Source organism: Podarcis filfolensis (genome assembly GCF_964270895.1).
Source record: "Podarcis filfolensis genome assembly, chromosome: Z".
Classification (NCBI taxonomy): Eukaryota; Metazoa; Chordata; class Lepidosauria; order Squamata; family Lacertidae; genus Podarcis; species Podarcis filfolensis.
In genome coordinates this window covers 9,612,758-9,637,270 of record NC_139617.1, presented here as the reverse complement: position 1 = coordinate 9,637,270, position 24,513 = coordinate 9,612,758, and the positions used below count along the sequence as shown (strand labels likewise).

General features: G+C 44.1%; 1 protein-coding gene across 4 annotated transcripts in view; it reads left to right on the top strand.

Annotated features, from left to right (window-relative positions):
* The window catches only part of IL1RAPL2 (interleukin 1 receptor accessory protein like 2), a 491,080-nt gene that overhangs the window by 446,026 nt on the left and 20,541 nt on the right, over window positions 1-24,513 (top strand). For all 4 annotated transcript variants that reach the window (XM_083595723.1, XM_083595724.1, XM_083595722.1 and 1 more), the window contains exons 7-8: window positions 11,452-11,581; window positions 17,054-17,199. In XM_083595723.1, coding sequence (XP_083451849.1) covers window positions 11,452-11,581; window positions 17,054-17,199 — 276 coding nt within the window. The remainder of the gene's footprint in view (window positions 1-11,451; window positions 11,582-17,053; window positions 17,200-24,513) is intronic.

Sequence of the window (24,513 nt, the reverse complement as noted above, 5' to 3'; positions counted from 1 at the left end):
GAACATGCAGGGACAGGCCAGGGTGAAACTAAATAGCACTGGTGGAATAGAAATGTACTGGTACTTGGTCAAGAGAGGATCAAGGGCTGTCTTTGTTGGATGAGTTAACAGCTGTAGATGAGTATGTGGGTGTTCTATACTCAACTGATAAGATGTGCTAAGTACTCTCCTGATAAAGCCCCTCCTGGATAAGCTGGGGGTGGTCTGTGCCACATTACTACAGAAGCCGATTTTGGGCAGCATGACTGGCTCTGCCGCACAGGGCACAGAGCCTAGGGGATGCTGCAGGCTTCACAACTATGACATAGTGAATTGAGCAGAAAGGGAGGCAAGAGGCTGGATGTTGGGCTTGCACAGGGTGCAACTGGAAGTTGAAAGTCCAAAGTCTGGCCTTTCATTGCTATACAGGCTGTGACCATTTCACACAGCGGTTCTGTCCCTGGTCCCCTGCATGCATCAGCAGGGCATGCATAAGTGCACCCTCCCTATCCCTACTATGCCCCCATTCTGCATTCTTCCAGGTCCAGAAGGACCCAAACATCAGCAATCATGCATCAATTGGACGCACCTAAAATAGTTGCCACCCGTTTAACAAAAACACTAGCCCTATATAGGCAACCAGTCAATATAGAATTGTAGAGCTGGAAGGGACCATGAGGGTCATCTGCAATGATGGAGGGGATTGATTAGAACTCTACCTATTCTCCCCACCTGTCCTGACCTCAAGTCATGCAGCTGAATATCTGAACACACAAGCACAACTTGTCCATTCATAGGCTCTCTCTGCACAGTTGGGAACAGGCATGGTGCTTGATAGGGATTTCAAGCCATGTTCATGTATCTGCTTCATTCTCATTATTATGCTTGGTGTGGAGAAAGTGAATAGAGAAAAGCTTTTTTCTCCCTCATTAGAACCCAGGACTATCAACGATAAGGTGTGGGAAGGAGGTTATTTATTTATTTGTTTGCTTTTTCTTGTTTTTGTGGTTATCATGTATTTGTGGTTTTATATTGTATTTTTATGCTGGGAACTGCCCTGAGATCTGCAGATGAAGGGTGGTATACAAATTTTAACGATGATGATGATGATAAAAAGCTGAGTGTTGGGAGGTTTGGGACATGCAAAGGAACGAACTCCTTTGCACAATGCATAATTAAACTATGGAACTCGCTCCCACAGGAGACAGTGATTGCCACTTTCTTGGATGGCTTTAAAAAGGGATTTGATGAATTCATAGAGGATAAGGCTATCAAGGGTTATTAACCACAATGGTTATGTTCTACTTCTGCTGTCTGAGGTAGTTTGCTCTGAATACCAGTTGCTGGAAGGATGGAAGGTAGAATAGCAGGCATGATTCCAATTTCACACACACACACACACACGAAGATTTATACAAGGCTGCATTGACGTATCAGCCATTGTTGTTGAAGTTGCTTGTTGCTTCTTCTCCCCTTCTGCCTTCAACAATCACCAACTGTGGCTCTGACTATACTTGATGCTTCTGCATTGATTACTTTCACTTCAAGCCAATTCTGAGTCAAATCCCTCTCTGCGGTGACCTTCTGGGCATGCTAAGATGAAGGGCCAGGCTGACAACTTAATTGAAGCAAAAGGCTGCCTCAGACACAAGGATCTCAGATGGGTTTTCTTTTCTTCTTCTTTTTCTTGCCTGAGATGTGCCTGGCATCATTCCATCAACAGATTTTCCAGAGAGAAAGAAGATTCCTGCACACATTCTTAGGAATAGAGGAAGATGCTTTGTCAGACCATTGGTTCATTTAGCTCAGTGCCGTCTACTCTGACCGGCAGCAGCTCAGCAAGATTTCAGGCAGAAGACATCCCTAGTCCTACCTGGAAATGCTGGGTGTTGAAGTTTGTGAAATAGATGCTCTACCGCTGCGCTATGATCCTTGTGCAAGGCTGGCTCAATACTTTCTGCTACCTGAGGCAAACAAGAAGTTGCTGTCCTCCTTCCCATTCTACATAAAATAAAATAAAAAGGCAAGCAGACATAACTAGAAAACCTGCCTTTAAGAGAGAGGCATGTTTGTTACTTGAAACCCAGAAGAGAGAAGAAGGTTGCACAATGAATGCAACAGAAGAAACCAGACAAGGAGAGAACAATCTCCCAGCCAGTCTCCTGCCATTCCACTCCACTCCAGCCATCAGCCAAGTCTCAGGTGCACTATCTTGGGTTGTGACTAATCAACAAGAGCAACCTCTGCTTGGGTTCAAGTGCAGACCATCAGATCAGAAACAATGTGTTAACATAATTGTCTGGCTGCTTGACAGAAGCAAATGGCAGCCTTAACTTGGTGGTATGATTATTTGATTGGCTGGAGCATGTCAGGACATGAGGATGAATTTTCTTCATTTGCACATCTCATTCTGAAGGGCTTGTTACTGCTTCGAAAATCAGTGCTCCCTCCCATGCTCCAAGCGGCACTAATAGTAAATATCACACACAGACACACACACACACACACATGTGCACATACACACAGACACACTTCTGGATGAAAGGCAGCCTTACATATGTCTACATCTCCCTGGGCTGCAAGTAGAGTTGAGCTGAAAATTTCTGAAAATTTCCTCTCCCCCACCCCTCACAAAAATACAATAATTTTTCCACCGTTTTTGGTAGAGTAGTCACCATTCTTCCTCTACGACACCCAAGAGTGTGCTGGGCATTGTGGGGGATGCAGAACATAATTGCTGCTAATATCGCAGCAGCAGAAGGGGGGTTAAAAAAGGCAGCATGTTTCAAAATAGCAGTGGCTGGAAATTGTAGGTGAGCAGAGCTCTGTTTCACTCAGATCCTGGGTACAAAAATCATCATCATCATTATAATTTTATTATTTGTACCCCACCCGTCTGATTGGGTTTTCCAAGCCACTCTGGGAGGCTTCCAAGAGACTTCTCAAAGGCATCTGGTTCGAGAGACCCACACCCCAAAAAATGGTTTCTTCTCTCCCTGGAAAAGTAGTCAATCAAATTGTTTATCTACTTATATCATTTATGTCCCATGCTTTTTCTCCAAAGAGCTCCAGGTGGTTGCATGGTGCTTCCCCCCTACCCTACCCCTTATTTAATGCCCACAATGACCCTGATATTAGGATGAGAGGCAGTGGCTGATCCAAAGTCAACTGCATGGCAAGTGGGGATTTGAACCCTGGTCTCCCAGGTCCTACCTTGACACACTAAACACAACACCACATCAGCTGTATCTCAGGCTGGTTTTTCTGACAAACAAGGTAGAGCCCTTGGAGTGGTCATTTTCACTCCCCTCTGGCTGCTAAACAACCTAATCCATCATTATGTGCTCATGCTTAAAAATGTTGAAAACATGTTCTGTGGTGTTCAAGGCATGACCGTCAAATCCTTCTCTTAAATCCACGAGCTGGTACACTTTGATAAGCTGGCACTGCAGCAAAGCAAGTAGGTGGAATGTGCCACCCTGCCAATGTGCCACTCCACTTCTGTATCTTTCCAGCGGTCTGTGGCTGACCTATAATCCCATGCAATCTGCACCTTTTTGGCTGGCTCATAGTGGTGGTGGTGGTGGAAGCTAGCTCTGTTGTGTCAAAGGGAAGAAGACAGATTAACTGCACGTTCTCTTCAGATGCTCATCAAGTGATAGCTTTGCTCCAAAGGATGTGTGTGTCACCCTTCCAGTGGAGTAACATTTTGAGAGCACAATCTCAGCTTGCACTTGTATGACTCCTCTGCAACATTAAATTGACCCTACTTCTTTCCTCTCGCATGTCACACACTGCAGTGGGGAACCACTTGGGAATACAAAACTGGATGGTTGTTTCACACATTGCATGTTTTTAGGGGCACGCCTAAGACAGCCTTGTACCAGAGCATCCGAAGCAACTTTCTCAGGGTTGAGAGTCACATGTGTTTACCTACACAGGTGTTATAAATCACCGGGAGACCTTGGTGGTAACAATTTATAGTCCAACTTTTCTCCAATGAGATCAAGAGGGTTTACATGGTTCTCTCCCCACCTCCATATTATCCTCACAACAATCCTATAAGAGGCTGAGAGCTGGTGAATGGCTCAGGGGAATTTGAACCCTGGTCTCCAGGTCTTAGTCCAACAGAGGAAGAGCCTTACTGAATCAGGTCAGTAGCCCAGTTAGTCCAGCATCCTGTTCTCACACTAGCCAGCCATATTCCAATGGGAAGCTGACATGCAGGACCTGAGTGCAATAGCATGTTCCTGAACTGCTATGCTACACTGGCTCTCTTCTCTGAGACAGTTGGTAGAGCAGGATTGTATGTTCAAGACCCACATTAGGCAAAAGATTCCTGCATTGTTGCAGGGGATTGGACTAAATAACCCTCACGGTCCTTTCTAACTCTACAGTTGCATCTCACACAAGATTTCTTTTAAGGCCCGGGAGCTTTTAAGGGCTCCCGTCCCCACTGTATGCACACGAAGTAACGTGTTGCTAAGCCACCAAGCAGTGCAGGTCAAAGCAGGACAAGCAAGCACAAGCTATTTTGCATTTTCTTTCTCTTGCCAAGAACTTCTGCATGCCTTTTGTTAGAGCTGATGCTTTAAAGTGTGTGCATGTGTGTGTGTAAATTAACATGCAAGCAAATGTACAGGTTTGTAACTTAATAACCCATTGTATACTTCATGCTCATTGACACAACTGCCAAAAGTACCATTTGCATGGTGTTAACTCAAATGTCATTTGAACTACGGACTGACTTTCAGTGGCTGCTTTTATAGTACTGCTTGGCTGAGTTTGGCGAGAGGAATGGAGCCACTGAACGTCTTGCAGAAATATTCTTAAGTGTTGCTAAACTGATTTAACAAGGCCGGAAGGCAGAGGAGCAAAACTATTTCATACGAAAGTGCCTTTATTAGGGCCAATAGGTACGGCTGTGTGGAACTGGCCTCTTCAGTTCATCAGTTTTCAGGGAAATTCCTTCTCCACTCCTTGTGGCAGAGAAAAGTTGGATCACATACGCCCACAGGTGAAATCTCACTCCATGGCACTATGTGGAGTTGGGCAAAGTAGCCTTAGCTCCTACACTCTGGTCTGCAATATGGGGGGTGGGGAATAATATTGCCCTACCTTACCTTAGTTCTTGTAAAGCAGAAGTTTTCAACCTTTTTGAGTCCACAGCTCCCTTGACCAACTACATTCTTCATGCAACACCTCTGTAGGGCTCAGGACCCCAGCTATGTCACCCCTTGCCTGTAGAGCTGGCAGCCTCTCAACCTTCTTCGAACACCCTCCCTTGTGGAAGGTTCCCTCAGCCTCCTCTCCTCTCCTTGGGAGTCTTCCGGGCAGCCACCGCCCCTGGTCACTGAGCTGCTGCCCCTGCACCAAAGAGAGGTGCTTTATTGCTCTGCCCCACAGGGGCCTGGGAAGAGAATGCCTTCAGCCTTAGTGGCCTGACAGAGAATGGCCGAAGGTGAATGTGAGGCTAGCACCTTACTCACCTTGGGAGGCAGCAGTGGCAGCAATGGGCACTGCCTGGCCTGCATGGTGGAAAGGCTCCCCTTCAGCACCAGACACTTAGCTCCCAAGCAGGCCTTGCACACAGCAAGTACAAGAAAAGCCAACGCAGTGCCTGCCTCCCATTTGTCTGTCCATTCCCAACAGCAAGGGTTGGTGGACTAGCTGGGTGGGCTCCCTCCCCCACTTGCTTGCTTACTCCAAGGCCACCTCATCTTCTGGCAACCAGCACCCCCCGGGCAGCCCCAGAGGCACCATTCACCTGGGGAGCTTGTAGCCAGGGCTGCTGCACCAAACAGCTGTGCAAGCCTTTGGCAGGCAGAGATGCAAAAGGGCATCAGAGGAGGGAGGGAAGGAAAGACAGACAGAGGCCAGTGTTGCTTGCGATACCCATGACCATCTTTCAGGGGTTTCATGGCACACTGGTTGAAAACCACTGTCTTGCCTTATAAAGCTGCTGTATATAATTATACCCATTATATGTGCTAATTATAAATTATTAAACTACCACTTCTCATCTGCTGTTGTACTTCAAATCATGCGTTTTAACATTTTAACATAGCCATGACTTTTTTTTCAAATATTCTGAAAAATATTTCCATTCTTCAAGAAATTTTTCTTCATTCTGTTCTTTAACTCTCACAATTAGTCTAGCCATCTATTCCATCATCTTCACGAGCCATTCTTCTTTTTTCATTGGGATGCCCTCTTCTTTCCCAGAACTATTGTTATCTCTATGCAAATATAGGGTGATTTAATCCATTTATTAACTGACAAAAATGTGTACAATTAATTGACTAGCATTTCTATACAGCAATAAAACAACAACAGCAATAATGTGTGTGTTTTTAATGGCAATAGCAAAAAACATTTTTGTATAGCTAAACAGCGTCTATTTTGCAGAGCAGAAATCATCTGTCTACACTTGTGATTAGTAGGGTCTCTTTTACATGCAGCTCTCTAAACCTGCTGAGCAGAGAAGCAGCTTTCACATCCTTTCTCTCAGCATCTAGGATGTTCTTAGATTGCAAGGGCACCCTCTAGTGTTAAATATATGCCACACTTTATCGTTCTAAACTCAAGTGGATTTTTAGCAAAAAATAAATAAATCTATATGTGCTCATGGTGCAGTGCAGAGTGAAATAAGCAAGAGGCAGGTTCTTAGCTCCTAGGGGCTTGCAGCCTAGACTGGGTGGCAAGGAGGAAGGTTAATCAAGGGAGTGGAACTATGATAAGGTTCCACTTATCATAAAGTTGCAAGCTCTGAATGTAAGCAAAGGTCATTTCCAGCTGATCTGGTTTTTGGCCATTCATCCTAATCTGTTTGCACAAAGCTTGCAGGGAGGTTATATGATGTCATATCAAGCAATTGTTATCCCACACTTTCCAGTGCTTTTTCGTGTTGCTTTACCTATTGATTACAAAAAGTCGGGGGGAGGGGAGCTGTTTCTTGCAGAGGAGCACCAGACCAATTTTAAATGTACAACTTGAATTTGCTGAAATGTGATTGAATCCAACTTCAAAATTAGTAACCACCTGGAAGCACCATTAATTTCAGAATGTAAGGAATTAGAACTAAGTGTTTTTTCAGTGTGGATTGCGATGAAAGGATATGTTGACCTGCAAACGTCAAAATTTTACCACCACCTCACTTTTTGCAAATGTTGAATTGTGGCATCCTTGGTTTCATTTGCTTTGCTTCTTTAGTTGCTGAGTTCCATGGCTTATATTTTGAAATATGCTGTCTTTTGCTTAAGGATCAGCATCTTTCAGCTGACTTATTGCACCTATAGTTTATCGTTTGAAATGAGCTGCATGGAAATTGATATTCATCATAGAACCCCGAAGTTTAAGTGTAGGACAATTCCTTTATTAGGACCAAGTAAATAAAAATGTTTCTCCCGTAAAAAGCCACAAGAGCATCAGAAAGCATTTGAAACCTCATCTGCACTAGACATTTAAAGCACTATCATACTACTTTAAACAGTCATGACTTCCCTAAAATATCTTGGGAATTGTGGTTCATCAAGGGTGCTGAGAGTTCTTAGCAGATCCCTATTTCCCTCTCAGAGCTCCAATCCCAAGTTCCCTAAGAAAAGGGATCGACTGTTTAAAAAACTCTGGAAATTGTAGCTGTGTAGGGGGGAATAGGAGTCTCCTAACAACTCCCAGTGCATATTTTTTTATGCTGGATATTGAGCAAAAATAAATGGGGATGCAGTGAGGGAGGGACGGTATTGCTGCACTTAGGTGGGGGAAATTCCTCATTTGCAGATTGTTGTAAAAATGGGTGGGGTAGGGGGCATAGTTGTAGGGTACAGCACAAATTCAAACCTTGCTTCATTCCTCAGGCCTGAGGTTCTCCACCCCGTTCTGTGCCAAATGCTTAAGTATTTGAAAATTACCTGGCATCACTTGTCAAAAGGATGACAATAGAAAAGAATACCTGGTCAGCCTTCCAGAGATTGTCACTTTTTTTAATGGGTGATGTCAGTTAGCAATAGTTAAGCTACAGATGTGATAAGTGATATAATATTTATAGGATCATTTCAAACTCTGTTTTGAGCCTGTTACGAAATCAGCAGAGGTTATTTCGCCTGCATCCAAGACCTGTCAATTCTTTGGCACTCCATTTTTCTTCCTGTTTCTTTATGAACGATGTCATCGTGCGCTGCGCAAAAAGTCGCACAAACTCACCGAGCAAGTGCCCCAGCAAAGCACGCATAATGCAATCAAGTTATCAGAAGTCATTTTAGCCAGTGAGGAGGCCCTTCACGATCTTATCAGCAGGGAGTTTGAAACAAACAGGCCTGATTGACAGAACAGAAGAAGGAAAGCTAAAGAAGACTTTTCAAGCTTGGGAACTGAGGGCCTTTCATGTAACAAGGTGACCCCACTTTAAAGTGGAGAATTAATGACGTTCTAACACTCTACTCAGCCCACCTTTCCTTTTTGCCACTTGAAATATCCTATTAAATGTTAATGCGTCGGGAATGTGCCGACTCTGCTCCCATTTTTCCTCCAGTGCATCTTTAAACTATTGGACTACACTTCTGATGGCCAAAAGGGACATCGATCTGAGACAAAGATGCTGTATGCATTCTGCAGGCCTTTGATGCTTAATTAGATAAACCAAGGGAGATATTAAAAGGAAAGTAATTAAAACCAGAGTGCTGCGAAGTGCTTTCCTCTAATACACAGTGCAATTAAACTGCATGTGAAACCTTGGACAATGCCCCAAGAGCCAGGGAAGAGGACCTTTGTCGAAGCAGCATTTCCCAATTTTCAAATTGCCCCCATGGGGCGCACCCCAAAGATTGTGCATGATGTATGTGCTCTTCCCCACACACACACCCATCTCCACCTCTGTTGAGCACAGAGGCAGAAGCTACTCTGCACAGGAAGTCATCTTCTTGCATAGCAACAAAGGAAAGAAAAGAGCTTCCTCTCTAGTTCTGTTCAATCCTAAGCACCACCAGCAGCTTCCTGTCTGAAGCATGGAGTTGCTTTGATTTAACCCTGTTGAAAGTGCAGCAGGGATCATTATGTTTGTAACTTAAGGGTTACAGAACATCAGCTAACCTAGGCTGGGATTAGAGGTTGTTTTAGGGTAGTGCGACTGGTGCAATCACATTGGGCGCTACCCTTCAGGGGGTGCCAAAACACAGGGTGCTTTGAGAGCACAAGGGCCACCACTGGTGGGGTACTGCTTAGCAACCAGGCAATTCCATGATATTTGCCAAGTAAGCACATGCCCTGATTGACTGTACAGTTCTGAGAGAGTCTCCTTCTGTTTATTTGGTTAAATGTCACTCTGCTATGTACAAGGACTGGCTTAAGAAAGGCAAAGGTTCTCTGTCTCTCCAGATACTATACACCAGGTTTTGTTCAGTTTTGATCTGTAAAGTGTTATCAGGATTTCTTTTCTCTCTGGATTTCAGCTGCATTATTTAAGTGCCTTTGCCCACAAATCCCAGAGTGTTTGAGGAGTCATGAAAAATTCGCAGAAAACTGAGAAGTCTTGGATGAACCCTGCTAGACCTAGTAATCAGCTAATTCCACCTCTCTTCCAACCTGTTCCCTCTTCCAGCTTTCAACTGATAAAATTCCATCCACCAGCCCATTCCATGTTCATTCCAGGTTCCCCGAAATTTTCAACATTCCTTACGCCAATAAATTTCATCCCCAATTTCCTCCATTCACAAACCCCAAGCATGGTTCAGCACACAAGTATTAAAAACTTGATAGGTTTTCTTATAAAGCATTTTCAATGCAGTTTAGAGCTGAACCAGAAAGTCCATTTGAAACCAGCAATATCACCTCCAGATGAAGATGAGTAGGATTCGTCTGCTCACTCCCCCTGCCCTAACCACTTTAAATTCAGCACTTAATAAACATTTCAGGAAGTGAATTTCCATGCCAGATTGCAAATCTGTCTGCTTAGCAAACGGGGCGAACTATTCCTACAGCATTTTTGTGTTAGTAATAATAATAATAATAATAATAATAATAATAATAATAATAATGTTTATCATCATCATCATCATCATTATTTTATTTCTTCTAACAGTGTGAATCCCTTCAGGAAATGTTTTCTGCTTTTGTAGAAATCAGACATCTCTTTGGAATATTTCCATTTCCTCTCATTGAATTCTTGGTTTAAAAAAAGAAACCTTGGTGGGTCAGTTAATAGGAAACATGCAGCCTAAGCTGTTTGACTGGTACCTCCCAGTGTGATATACTGTAGAAAGGGCAGATGCTGTCAATATTGATTGACCACCACTCAGGGCTTTTCTTCCTTTCTCACATTGCTATAAGTGCCTCTCCCTAAAAAATCAAAGAAGAGCTGTATATACACTCATGAGCACATGTTAAACATTTCTAAAAAGCATATTAATTGGCACAGCTGCATACAAAATTACTTAGAAGGAAATTGCACCGTGTTCAAGGGAGCTTTCACCCAAGTAGTTGTGCACAAAACTGCAACCTTATAGAGATGCCCTCTGTTAGTTCAAGGCAGACTGTGGAACAAAAACTTAGAGTTCACTATCACTTACATTTGCTCTGCATTTCTAGGAACAGGGCCAGGCTTCCCAGGTCAAGGTCCAACAGCATCCCCACCCCTCCATCGAAAATTTGCTCTTTATCACTAAATTGGAGCAATTGGCAATATGCAGGAAACTCAGTATGTAATTTACTCCAATTCAGCAGTAATGACTGAGTTTTCCTGGGGAAAGCAATGAGGCAAAACAAAAATGCTTGGAAACCTCTGCCTAGAAAGCATGGGGCAAAAGAATGGGGCATGCATGAGCCAATTGATAGGGTTAATGTGTGGAGAAGTGTCACAAAATTTCTATCCTCAGGCCAAACACACACACATACACACACAGCTATATCAAATGCAGCCCTCTGAGCTTCTCTGCTTGATCCTCAGGACTCTCCTCAGCCTCTCCCTAGTCCCACTGGCCCTGTTTCATACATTCCTTGAGTGGTTTTGCCTGGCTGGAATGTGTCCTTGAACTCTGGTAATGCCTCTTGTTTCCCTGGATGGAAGACAGTGAGGGATGTGTATTTGTAGAAGCCTGCTGTACAAAGGCCCCATCCATCATTTACATGCAGCCCCCAGAAGGCTGCTGAGAAAGGAATGCAGCCCTCAAGCCAGGCATAGGCAAACTTGAGCCTCCAGATGTTTCGGGATTAAAACTTTCATCATCCCTGACCACTGGTCCTGTCAGCTAGGGATGATGGGAGTTGTAGTCCCCACACATCTGGAAGGCCGAGTTTGCCTATGCCTGCCTCAGGCTAAAAGAAAGTTTCATTGGTTTAAGGAAAACTCATCAGCGCTATATCCCAAAACTGATTTTTTTAAATTAAAAAAAACCTCTTTGAAGAAGAAATGTATAGACCATTGTGCTCTCATCCTTACAACCATCCATCTAACTTTCCTTGTTCTGTGTCTTTTCTCAGGTCAACCACTAACAGTTGCCTGCAAAGCATTTTTTGGGTTCAGCGGAGAGTCTGGTCCAATGATCTACTGGACACGAGGAGAGAGATTTATTGAAGAGCTTGAAAATCACATTAAAGAAGGGGAAATCAGGTACATGGCACCACTCCAAAATAAAACAAAACAACAACAACCATGTATCTCAAAATTGTGTACTTAGCAGGCTGCTTGTGTTGAACAGAGAACCATTCCCTAGTCTAGCTGTTGATTGATAGATGGCTAACTCCTTAGCATCATTTGGGCTTGTGCTTCCTTCTTGTTCCTGAAGAAACTGTAGAGATTCTGCAAAGATGTCTCTGGAGTCCCTTGTCTAAAGCCAATGCATCTCTACTTGGATTTGGGGACCTTCTTTAGCCTTTAACACAGCCTGCTGTTGGCCTCTGCCACAACACTTGGGAAACTGTCTTAATTGCACCGTATCGATGTAATCTGAAAGATGGATGGCATCCTTTGAGAAAAATATAGCTTCAGTTGCCCCTGAACTAAGCATGCTACCCACATGTTGCATTCAGCAACTGTGTGCCCAGCTTTCACCATCTAATCTGTGCTTTTCACATCTACTAATTCTGTTGGCTTTGCTATTAAGTGGTGCATGGGTGGTGAATATCCCTTGTTGCACTGGAACAATTGCAATCTCTGCAGCCTCAGCATGGCCCTCTCCTGTTTTTTTTTCTCACTCAGGGCAAGCATGTCTTTGTAAAGTGATTTTGAAAGCAGGGAGAGATAGCATGTCAGACCTTGGCCAAGTTCAGGAGCATGCCATACCTGGGGTGGTAGCAGTGGCAAGGTTGGTTCTGTCTCAGTTAACAAGCACTCACAAGGCCACAGGAAGTAGATGCAACCATAGGCAGATAGGGATGGAAATGAAATACAGTTTAGTTTGCATTTTTATTAGAAACCACCTAAATCGCACTTTTGCATGCAAACCAAAAAAACAGCTATCCTTCAATATCTACACTTTGCCATATTTTGTGATGCAGTTGTCCAAAGACACAATATGTACAAAAAAAAAGCTTTTGGTAAATTTGGAAAAAAGCTTAGGGTGAAATGTGCCTAAAAGTCAATATATTAATGAGAACACCCCACAAAACAGTTTAAGAGAAAACTGTTTTGCAAAACTATCAAATCTGCATATAACAATGCATGCATTAGAAGTGATGTGCACTAAAATGCTGCTGAATTTTCATTTGCATTCTCATTCATATATATATATATATATATATATATATATATATATATATGGGACATGGGTGGCGCTGTGAGTTAAACCACAGAGACTAGGGCTTGCCGATCAGAAGGTCGGCGGTTTGAATCCTCGGTTGAGCTCCTATTGCTCGGTCCCTGTTCCTGCCAACCTGGACCTAATGGTCAGGGTCCATATATGAAGAACTGAAATGTGAAGAACTAAATTTAAGATAGGAAAATGAGAACCGAAATTGACATATTCATCTGCCCCTAAAGGGAGACTGGTTTTCGGGATCTGTAGAAGGCAGGCAAGAGCTGGAAAGACTAGGGAAAATGGGAATGGGTAACTGAATCTGGCCAATGGGTCTTTATCTTGCCTGTGCCCTGTTGGCTGGGTTTGACCATCTGTCAGCCACCTGACATCACAATGACATCAAATGAGCTTTTTTTTTTTTGCACATGCCGTTTGCAGTCAAACCCTGCAGGTAAAGGCACAATCTTATGCAAGCCCCAAAGATCAGCTGTTTTTTTGGAATTGCAGAGTGCCCAGTTGCATCAGGTATTGCATTAGGTGGAGGAAAGCTAGATGTGGCTTGCCTGAATTGACCAGAATTTCCCCACCATTGGGCTATTCACAAGTAAGATATTCCTCATGACCAACTGAAAGGCCTACAACTATACTCTGGGTGGGGCTTTGAAGTCTCATAAAACCCTCCCAGCCTTTAACTCCCAGCCTCCAGAGCAGGGGTGGAGAACCAGGTGTTGCAGAACTTCAGCTCACATCATCCCAACCCTTTGCCCTGCTGGCTGGTGTTGATGGGAGTTAGAGTTTTAGCAACACCTGGAGGGCCACAGATGCCTCACCTTTGCTCCAGAGGAATGGTTGTTCCACCCCAGCCCTGCCTCACCATGAGCGGGTGGCAGGGGCCACTGTAACAAGGAGGGCATGAAGGCCTGAAGAGGAAGGAGGGAGCAGGAGTAGAGGATATTTAGATGCATTCAAGTGGATCTGCAGCTTTGGGAAAGTGTCGGAGCATGGTAAATATATTGCAGCAGTGTACAGGGGGTGGGGGTGGAATAGTCTGATAAGACCGCTGGTTGAAATAAAGAAAGAAAACTGCGGGCCTTGAGTATAGGTCTTGCATGCTGCCAAGATGGAGTCAAGAAGTTAAAAACAGCACACGCTGGCACATACATACTGACTTGAGCAAACTAAACTTGGAGAAGAAGCAAGAAGCAAAGCCTTAAAGGAAGTGATCTACTTTACCAGCAAGTAGTTACTGGAAGAGAAGGAATCAGGGAAGAGGGGGAAGAGGTTGCCTTTTTGTCTATCAGCTCCCACTGGTACAGGTAACTTACTACAAGCTTATTCACTCTTAGATGGAGGAAGTGAAGGAATGCTAAGAAGGAAGAGAGCAGTCTGTAGGGGACTGCCCCCTATCCCAAGCTGTGTTGAGAGCCTGGGGTTCCTGAGAAGTGCTATGGGCACCAGTATTATGCTTTCCCCCAGTTGAATCATCTGCTCCTTGAAGAAAGCCCCAGACCCAGTGCAATACCCATTCTTTTTAGCCACACCCCTCTTTCTTTCTTTGGCTTCCTAACTGTTAAAGTAACAGTAAAAACCAGCAACCTGTCTTACCAGTAGCACAGAGGCAAGAAGTCTGACTCTTTAAGAGAAAAGCCCAGCCTATATTGCCATCATCCAGCAAGATGTGGGATCAACTCTGAGGTCTTTCCCTGACATGGTGGGGTCAAGCTGATCCACTGCTGAAAGGAATGGCTGATTGGGAGGGGTGGGGGGAGCATGGAAGAGGGAAGAATGAAATCTCCTTGCCAGGTGGGTTTTTAAGAGCTGTAATAAAAACATTGTGTAAATCGAACTGGTCCTCTTAAACAAGGAATAATAGTCTTTAAGCCTGCCTGGAGGGTTGTGAATTGTGTCTGATTGGGAAGCAACCCACAATGAATTTCAATACTGCCGCTTCTGCTGTAACAGAGGAAAATTGTTCAGTTTTGAATTTTACTGCATATAAATCACCCTATCAGTTGCTAATTTTTCTCTTTCTTTGGTTGAGCCCATAAAACAGTGTACAAATTTCTCAAGAGGCTTTTCCAGAAACTATTAAATTTCCTATCCATCTCTGGTCCCCTACCCGCCCCCTCGCACACCATGTTTCCTGTTTATTTTATTTTAAGATAAGAAAAAATGAGATTCATACTGGGTTGCGTGAAGGGTGAGGATGGAGGCACATTGAATTAAACCCTTATTTTACCCCTCCTTGATTAATTTACCTCTTTGCACTCTCACCCACATGAGATAATGAGGGGGATAGTGAAACCTCCAACAGCGTGAGGAATTATAGGAAGGAGCAAAGCAACAAAGTGAGAACACTTATCACTGCTGTTACATAGATGGTTTGTTAGATTCTGAGAAGAGGCCATGCTTCCATGGGAAGCTTTCAGGTGCAAGTAGAAAATATGCAGTCTAAGTGTACCAAAATCTGTATGACTCAGTCATGGGGTGGGGGAAGGTATCAAAGTTGTTAAAGGCCTTGAGCTTAAATTTGATACAGATGTAAATGTGGCACTCTGTCGTTGCTAGTCATATATGAAACCAGGTCTCATCAACATCTTCATAACTGGTTTGGATACAAAGAACATGTTCCCAAGCAGGGGCAGAGGAAGGGGGTGGTGGGGGCGAGTCGCCCCGGGTGTCACCACTGAGAGGGGTGACAAAATGCTGGGAGGAACTCACCGCAAGGCCTGCAGAGTGCCCAAGCCACACATCTCTCCTGGGAGTGACATGGTGGCGTGGGCACCCGCAGGCTCCGCGCTGCCCCAAATGGTCCGCCCACTGCCTCCCCCCCAGCTGTAGGGCGGCTGAGTGGAAGGAGGCAGGCAGACTTCTCGGAGGCCCCGCAGAGCGTCGTACCCCAGCTGGCCCCGCACCACGGGTAGCTGGCCCCGCCCCTGGGCGCAGGGCACACACACGGCCCAGGCACCCCAGTCTTGCTCTGCCACTGTTCCCAAGGCTTGTGTTTCAAGGGCTGGCCCTACCATTCATGCATTTGTAAACTCAAGACCTGATTAAGGGCCACAGTGCAGCAGGCCAGTGTTACCAAGGGAGGAGATTGACAACTGTGTATTGCAGTAACAAGACATGACACCAGCTTGGGATAAAAGTGGCCAAAGCTTTATTGATTGCAGATGTAAACTGGATTTTGGAATAGGCACAGGGCAAGCATCCTGAATCAGCCAAACCTTTTGCTGGTGGATATCTCCATCAGGGGCAATCCTGGCAAATGGACACCATCTATTGATGCATATCTAATGGGGAAATCCCACCAGGATGCCATTCAGGGAAGTTCTATGGGCCAGCAGCCCACCTCTGGGCTTTCAGACAGAACCCTATCCGTGGACCCCTTTACTAGGGTACCCAAGTAGTCTGGGGTACCAGATTAAGGATACAACCCAATGTCTTTTTCTGCCAAATGTTGTGTCAAGAAGCACAACAGTTTTGTGTGAAATGTCGTAATTTATGATATAACTCCAAGAGGAATTCAGCATAGGATTACAGCAATCCTACCATTAGCTCAAGCATTTCTGATTGCCAGACAGAATGATCTCCCCTCTTCTCTCCCCACTGTTTTTTTTTTGGGGGGGATTCTACCAACCCCCCAGCGCTGGGTAGGGCATATGGAGGGAGGCGGAAAGCCCTACTGCTCAAACAGATGTTATTGTGGGGCTTCCGCAAGTGGGACTCATTAGTTGAATCCGGCCCACTGTTTGTGTGTGTTTTCCAATTCCACAATCATAATTCAGGATATGCATGGGAGTTGATGTTCTGAAGATCACATTCTTAGATCACTGCAGTTTCCTCCAGCATATTTGTGGGAAAGGGTCACTGCATAACTAAAAGAGGAAGCTGCCTTATATCAGGTCAGACTATATCTTCTCCTAGCCCAGTATCATCTACTCTGACTGGTAGCAGCTGTCCAGAATCTGAAACAGTCATCACTCCCACCAGATGTTGCCAGGCTCCAACTCCCATAAGCCCAAGCCAGCATGACCCATGGACAGGGATGATAGGAATTATACTTCAGAAACATCTGGTGGGCCTGTTTTAACCGGAAATGGCAAGGACTGAACCTTCTGCATGAAAGCATGTTATTGCCCTTCTTTTTCATCTACCTCTTTTCCTTGACCCACTTTCCCCTCCACCACAAGATAATTTTTGCACTCATACTATAATGCAATCCAGAGGAAGTGGGGGGGGGAGAGGGAGAGGGAGAGAGATGCTTTGTGAATAAATCCAATCCATCTTCAGTTTCCCTGCCAATGTGAGCCTGACAATCTTCTAAAAATGATTCTTTCTCTTAGGCTTCTCAAAGAGCATCTTGGAGAAAAAATAGTGGAGTTGGCATTAATCTTTGACGTTGTGAAGGAGCCAGATCTGGCCAATTATACATGCCACGTAGAAAACAGAAATGGACGGAAACGTGCAAGCATCATTCTGCGTAAAAGAGGTATTGGGGGGGTGTTACTCCTTTTTCTGTTTTGTGGCCACACCATGATTTTGGAAGAAACTAAGCTGGTAACTCCCCCACCACAGTATTTACAAACTAATATCTCCAGTGATTTCTTCCAGAGCTCTACTGCCCAGCAAATAAAATACACAAATTTATTTTCTACTCTTGAGCCATTATATACTCCTTTGCCATCTTGCTTTCCTCCCAGTCTTCTCCATCTCATTTTCTCAACATTCGCGGCTACTCCTTAAGCAGAAATGGGGAAGACATTTGACCCACTTCTTACTTTGATGAAAACCTGCTTCACCACCTTTTCATCTTATTCCACCAGTACAACTCGCCATCATGGCACAGCGGTATTTCCTGCTGTCAAGTTCCCTGTATGACTCTGGGCATCAACCAAGCTACAGAATCCCTACACATTACAGTGGTACCTTGGGTTAAGAACTTAATTCGTTCCAGAGGTCTGTTCTTAACCTGAAATGGTTCTTAACCTGAAGCGTGCTTTTGCTAATGGGGTCTCCCGCTGGTGCACAATTTCTGTTCTTATCCTGGGGCAAAGTGCTTAACCTGGAGCAACCACTTCCTAGTTAGCGGAGTTTGTAACCCAAAGCGTCTGTAACCCGAGGTACCACTGTACAAAGAATTTTGAAGAACTATAGCAAATGAGAATATAGGGACCTCTAAAATGTGCAAGAAGCTTAACCAGCTGTCAACCCATCAAAATTTAGCACTGTTAAAAGTGCATCAAACCCCTTATAAAATCATTCACATGCTTATCAGGTCATCTTCAGAGGCCCTTCTCTGAGTACCCCTGGACTTTACACTTACACACACAGCACAGCCTCCCAACATGCCAGACTTTCCTTTAACCATTCCCAGGTCACTCACACTTGTTAATATCATTTATCTAACGGGGTGGAAGGAGGAGGCTCAGAAGGTGTCTGTTTCTGAGTGATAAGCTTTGATTTACAAAGGAACTGGCATGTTCACAAGCATCTAAGTAAACAGGCTGCCTCTACTAAGGTAGCTGCTTATAGGCTGCCAAATAAAGAGGAAATGCATCACCCAAACAGAGGATTAAAGAGGACAGAGATTTGCATAAATTGTGCATATGTTAACTTACATGTAGAGATGCAAATTGGCCAATGTGCCTGCTCAACAACTGTATTGCAATCTTACTGTTTGTGGGTCGCTTCACAGCCCCTTATGTTTTTTTTTCTTAAGCGTTAAACTGGACTTGGATAGAGGACTCTGTATAGTGTCCTCTAAATAGTGAAGCATATGGGCACTCTAATCTCACAGGGTTGGGTGGAGAGAACAGACCTCAGAAATATGGATCAAGTGAAGCATATTCTAAAGCAGGGGTGAGGAAGTTGTGGCCCTCCGGCTGTTACTGCACTACAGAGCCCATCATCCCTCATTATTGGCCATGCTGGTTGGGTTGATGGGTGTTGGAGTCCTACAGCATCAAGGGAGCAACAGGTTCCCCCACCCCTGTTTGGAATATAGATGGGTGAGTTGTTGGCATATGTCTTGAGAGACAATGGAGTGTGCTTCTGAGGGTGAAGCCAAACCACTACATGCAGCCTGGGATTTGCAATAATTAAGGATATGGAAATACCAGATTATGGTTGTCTGTAGGTATTTGACTGAGACTACAATGCAACGTAGTTTGTGTGATTTTTATATTGTTGAACCACTGAATCAATATTTTACGTAGACCATACATGCATTTTAAAATTGCCATGAGAACTTTGAAATTTGCTGGTAGCTCTGGCTAAGATTGTACCTCAAAGAGGGCCACAAATGCTGGCCAGCTAAGGTGATGCTGATGTTTCTTTTCCAGGTACAGACTTTCCCCGGACTCTGAGGATTTCAGAGTTCCTCCCAGCAATTCAGCCACCTGTTTGTGACTCATTGCACTCAGTGCTGGGTGATCGCACACATCCAGCACTTGCTCCCCAAAGACTTGGAGTCATAATAAACCAAATGATTGTATCATGGTGTTCATATTCTATACCCCACGGTCAGCAACCCTTCTAGCATCTTTCACAGGACTTGGTTGTTGTTTTTAAAAAACTGGTTTTGTCAATTTATAAAAATGATTTTTCTACCTAGTCTCTGCTTCCATGCTGCCTGAACATACTTTTTTGCTGGGGTCATGCAGAGCAACCACTTCTGCTGTTGCCCATCTACCTAGTCACAGTTCCACTCCATACAGAACAAGGAAATTGGTTAAGACTTCCATGAGGAGAAGGAGAAAATAATCTTAGGAGCTAGCAACATGATATATGCCTATAGATTTAACTGAGCCCCAACATTATTGTTGTTGTTAAAATTAAAAGCTGTTTCAGGGGAGAATTTAGAGTGGCGAAATAGTGAAGGGGAGGAGTGCTTAACCCTTTGCCAAGCCACCCATTCTGCCAATTGCTGTTTCCCCACCTCTCCCCCACCCCTAATTGTCTTACCACGACTGCCACAAGATTTCAAAACCATGTTTGCTTCAGGAAATATATGCAGGGTGTAGTTAGCCTCTTAGGGACGCGGGTGGCGCTGTGGGTAAAACCTTAGCGCCTAGGACTTGCCGATCGTATGGTTGGCGGTTCAAATCCCCGCGGCGGGGTGAGCTCCCGTCTTCCGGTCCCAGCTCCTGCCCACCTAGCAGTTCAAAAGCACCCCTAAGTGCAAGTAGGTAAATAGGTACCGCTTTATAGCGGGAAGGTAAACGGCGTCTCCGTGTGCTGCTCTGGTGCTGGCTCGCCAGAGCAGCTTCGTCACGCTGGCCACGTGACCTGGAAGTGTCTCCAGACAGCGCTGGCCCCCGGCCTCTTAAGTGAGATGGGCGCACAACCCTAGAGTCTGTCAAGACTGGCCCGGACAGGCAGGGGTACCTTTACCTTTTACCTTTACTAGTTAGCCTCTTATGAACATTTTCTCCCTAATGCAGGAAAAAAAATAACTCTAACTACTCTATAAACATCTTACAAGAGGAACAACTTGTCTTTCAGTTCAAGAGTACAGGCTGATTTGCTCCGCCAGTTCCTGACAAGTTACACATTGCAGATTAAAAGGAAGTAAGACATCAGTGTCAGTTTAGCACTTGCGCTTGAGAATGTCTGCTTCATGCAAGACAAGAGTGAAGTGTTTTTTGGGGGACTTCATATTCTAAGCAGGAATCTACCTTTTGCATTTTAATCATCTGGTGTTCGGCTCAGTGCTTATCCTGTACACTAAAATATTGAAACCACCTTAGTGTTCCAAATAATATATTACTTCTAGAAGTCTGCTGGCAAAGAACTGTTGGTAATTCAAATCAGTGTTTAGAATTCATTGTGAACCTCTCAGCTTTTGAAAATGTAGTTGCTCCCCACAAGGTGGCTAAAGGAAGTAGTTGCTCTGTCTGCAGTGTCTTCCAGATGTGTCGGACCATCATCCTTGACCATTAGCTGGGTGGGGATGATGGGAGTTGTATTCCATCTAGAGCAGACTTTCTCAAACTTGGGAACCACCGATGTTATTGAACTACAACTCCTGTCATCCCTGACTGCTGGCCATGATGGCTAGGAATGATGGGAGTAGTAGTCCAACAAGATCTAAGGACCCAAGGTTGAGAAAGGCTGATCTAGAGGGTTCTAGGTTAGTAACCTCTGGCCTAAAGTATAAAGCCAAAGCTCCCTTGCGTGAGAGTTAATGCTGTTACCGTCCAGTCTATAATAAGTATTGCATTGTTCACCCATATCCCAAAGAAGTAGAAATACAGTGTCAGAAGTGCCATGGCTCCATGGTAGAACATCTGGCCTGTATGCAGAATGTCCCTGGTTTAATCCCCAGCATCTCCAGGTAGGCTTTCCTGTTCTGAAAGCTTGGATAGCTACTGCCAGTCAGTGTATACAGTACTGAGATAGAGGCACCAATGGTTTGACTCAGTATAAGGAAACTTTTTGTGTTACTTTTTACTACTTAGAAATAAGATGAGAGAATATGGGATTACTCCAGGATTTTTATCCTAGAGACATATTTTCTTTTCTTCTTTTTCTGATTAAAAACAAAACAAAACAATTTATCAGTGTTTTGTTTTGTGTGTTTTTTTGTAACAACTTGAGCAGATACAACAACCCCTCCCCACCAAAAATCCACTTTCCTCACATCCCCATGACCACAAAGCAGTCATTTATAACAGGTGTATCTTTTCAACATTTTGCTCAAGTTGCTGAAAGCAGCAAAGCATCTTTTACATGCTGGAAGAGTGTCTGGCTCAACTCCTCTAGGAAGGTTTATACAAGGCTCCTAGCTGGTTTTAGGGATGCTTGTACACCATTAGCTTATTACTGACCATCAGACATTAAGAATGTAGGAAGAGCCCTGGTGGATCAGGACAAGGTCCCATCTAATCCAGTCCCCTGTTCTCACAGTGGCCGACTGTATGGGAAGTTCAAAAGCAGGACTTGAGCACAGTAGCACTCTCCCAACATGAAAATTCCAGCAACTGGTATTTAGAGATCAAGGGATGGGAGTAAAATATGAAGAGTAGTTCTGAACTGCAGGGCTCAAAGGAGGGCTTGTGGGGGTGGTTGGGTGCAGGGATGCCAAAGAAAGGTGTGAGAAACACCAGAGAGATCAGTTCTAGTGCTTAATTAAAGAAATGTGTAGATTTGCAGCATATCAGCCTGCCAGGTATTCCAGCCTTTATGGGATGGACATCACAGAGATGGCTTATCCATGCCCAAACATTCTTTATACACAAAGCAGCATATGTCACTTTGACCTGGACTCCCCATCACTTCACCTGACCAGATGAGGGCATAGGTGGCAAATGGCCAAATCTTACAGATTTGCTTTCTTTGCTCAGAGCCCAGCACCCCACAGATAAGGGTAACATCAAAGCAAGCCAATTAGCCTATATCAAAGCAAGTGAACATAGATGAGCTCACTGTTACAACAACTGCTAATTAATTGTGGGGTTATCTGGACTACCAAGATGGTGATTGCAGAGCTTCTGGAAGAGTTCACCTTTGGTTCATCACAAGGATCAAAGCAGGTCATGGGTTGGAACTGCTGGACTTTCCCACTGCCTGCACTTTCATACCCTTCAACATTTCTCCAATAGAGACGTCTCATTCTGTAATGGTAATTTTACTATTTATACCCCACACATCTTGCTTGGTTGCCCCTGTCACTCTGGGCAACTTGCAACATATATAAAAGCATAATTAAACATTAAACATAAAAAAACCTTCCCTATACAGGATTGCCTTCAGATGGCTCGGAGGTCAGATAACTCCATACCCTCCAGCCTTTCTCCAGTGAAAATAGGAACATCCTAAGGAAAAGCGGGACATTCTGGGATCAAATCAGAAACCGGGACAGCTTCCCTAAATCAGGGACATCCCAGGAAAATAGGGATACTTGGAGGGTCTGCACTATTTCTCTTATCCCAGTTTCAATACCAGACATGATCCCGGCTGTCAGGAAAGCTGTCTAGTGTCTAGACATGGCTAAATGGAGGTTCAGCACACACAATTCACCCATGTGTCCCTGTGGCCTTTAAACTACAAGCTCAGCTCCATTTTAAATGTGAATGGCATCTACCACTGTCACAGGGCCCATATTAACTATACATTTCAAGCAGTATCATACCACTTTAAACAGCCATGGCTTCCCTCAAGGAATCCTGGGAATCATTTGTCAAGAGTATGAGAGTCCGGAGACCCCTAGTACCCACACCCCCCTACGATTTCCAGAGTGGTTTAATAGTCTATCCCTTTCCCCAAGGAACTCTAGAAATTGCCCTGTTCCAGAATATTCTGTTCCCTTTCTTCCCTGAGGAATCCCTCAAGTCTGCTTGATATTGCCATTTTGGCAAGAGAATGAGTCCACTATTTGTTTGCTTGCTTTCCTCTTTCCTCTTCCTTCTCCATTCCGTTTTTCCTTTGATATCATGCTTTATAAGCCTGTTTGTGTTGCTTTTATTGGCAAATGAGCTGCTCTGGGATCTCTTTGGCTGAATAGCAAGCTGTAGATACTTTAAATGAATGAATGAATTAAACATATTGGGCTGGCCAACATACCAGTGTTGATGGACTTTAACTCTGATATCATACCAATAGTCAGAAATGCTTCAAGTTTTAATTCAATGACATTTGGAGAACACCATGTTGGCTGCCCCTAATATATATGAAGCTGCTAGGTTCCTTATAGCCTTTCTGATAAACTTACCTGCCAGGTTCTAATTCCCTTTTAATGCCATTTAAGCTAATGTCCAACACTGCATCTTGTGGCAGCAGGTTCCATGGATTAATAACACATTGCATGTTGTCCTTTCTTTAAATTGAAATTGCCCAGTCACATCAGAAAGCTTTAGGGGGAAAATATAGCCAGTGGGCTAGAGCCATGGTTGGGCTCCAGAAACAATTACCACGAGGACGCATTTCTATCTCTTTGTTCTGTTGTTCTCTGATACCGTGATATAAACAAATACTTTCAGACGTAAATTACAGAAGCAGGATAAGTTGCAAGGGGAAAAGTTGACTCCTGAACTTTCTGGGTAAACTTTAAGGCGACGTTGATGGTGTATAAACCGATTGCATCGCCTGTGCTTTTGGAAAGCTTCACGTTGCCTCTTTTCATTCGCTACATCGCCAGAGTTTTATGCCTTTTCCAATGCTTATTTATCATAGCAATAAATATCTGCACTGACAGAGGGTGTAAATTAATACATCTTCTTGGAAGTATCTCTCATAGTATTAGACAGGCTCCTCGTGATTTTTAATGGCTGGGTGAACTGAAAAGCAAGGTTAAGAGCATCGGGTGCCTGTGCTATATTTGAAACGGCATGTCAGTCCGTTAAGAAGTGCTTCTCAGTGCCATTCAGATATGGTCATAGTGAATCATGTTGATGTTTGACAATTGGTGTTGGAAACTAGAGGTGGACTGGCCTTAAAAATCTACTTTTTATGGTTTCTTTTAGGGGCTAGTTTGAAGATGTCATCTGCCTTTTGGAATAGTCATCCCACGCTGGGCACTGTCTTTAGGCACTCGTTTTTAGTAGTATTGTGTACTATAATGAAATGTCTCATCTGCTTTTGCATTGTTGTTACTTTTGGGTGTGCATTGGGGTGCATCTGGTTTGTAGTGCTAATTTAAAAGTCATTGGGTGGGATACTTTCTCTACTGGCAAAATGTTTTGACCCAGCAGGATGCTGTTGCGCAAGAGAATGCATAATAAGCAGGTTGCTGGTAACTTTGTAGCAAAGCAAATCGTGCCATCTGTTGCACAACAAATTTCCACCAGCCTAATGTTTGGGCTTC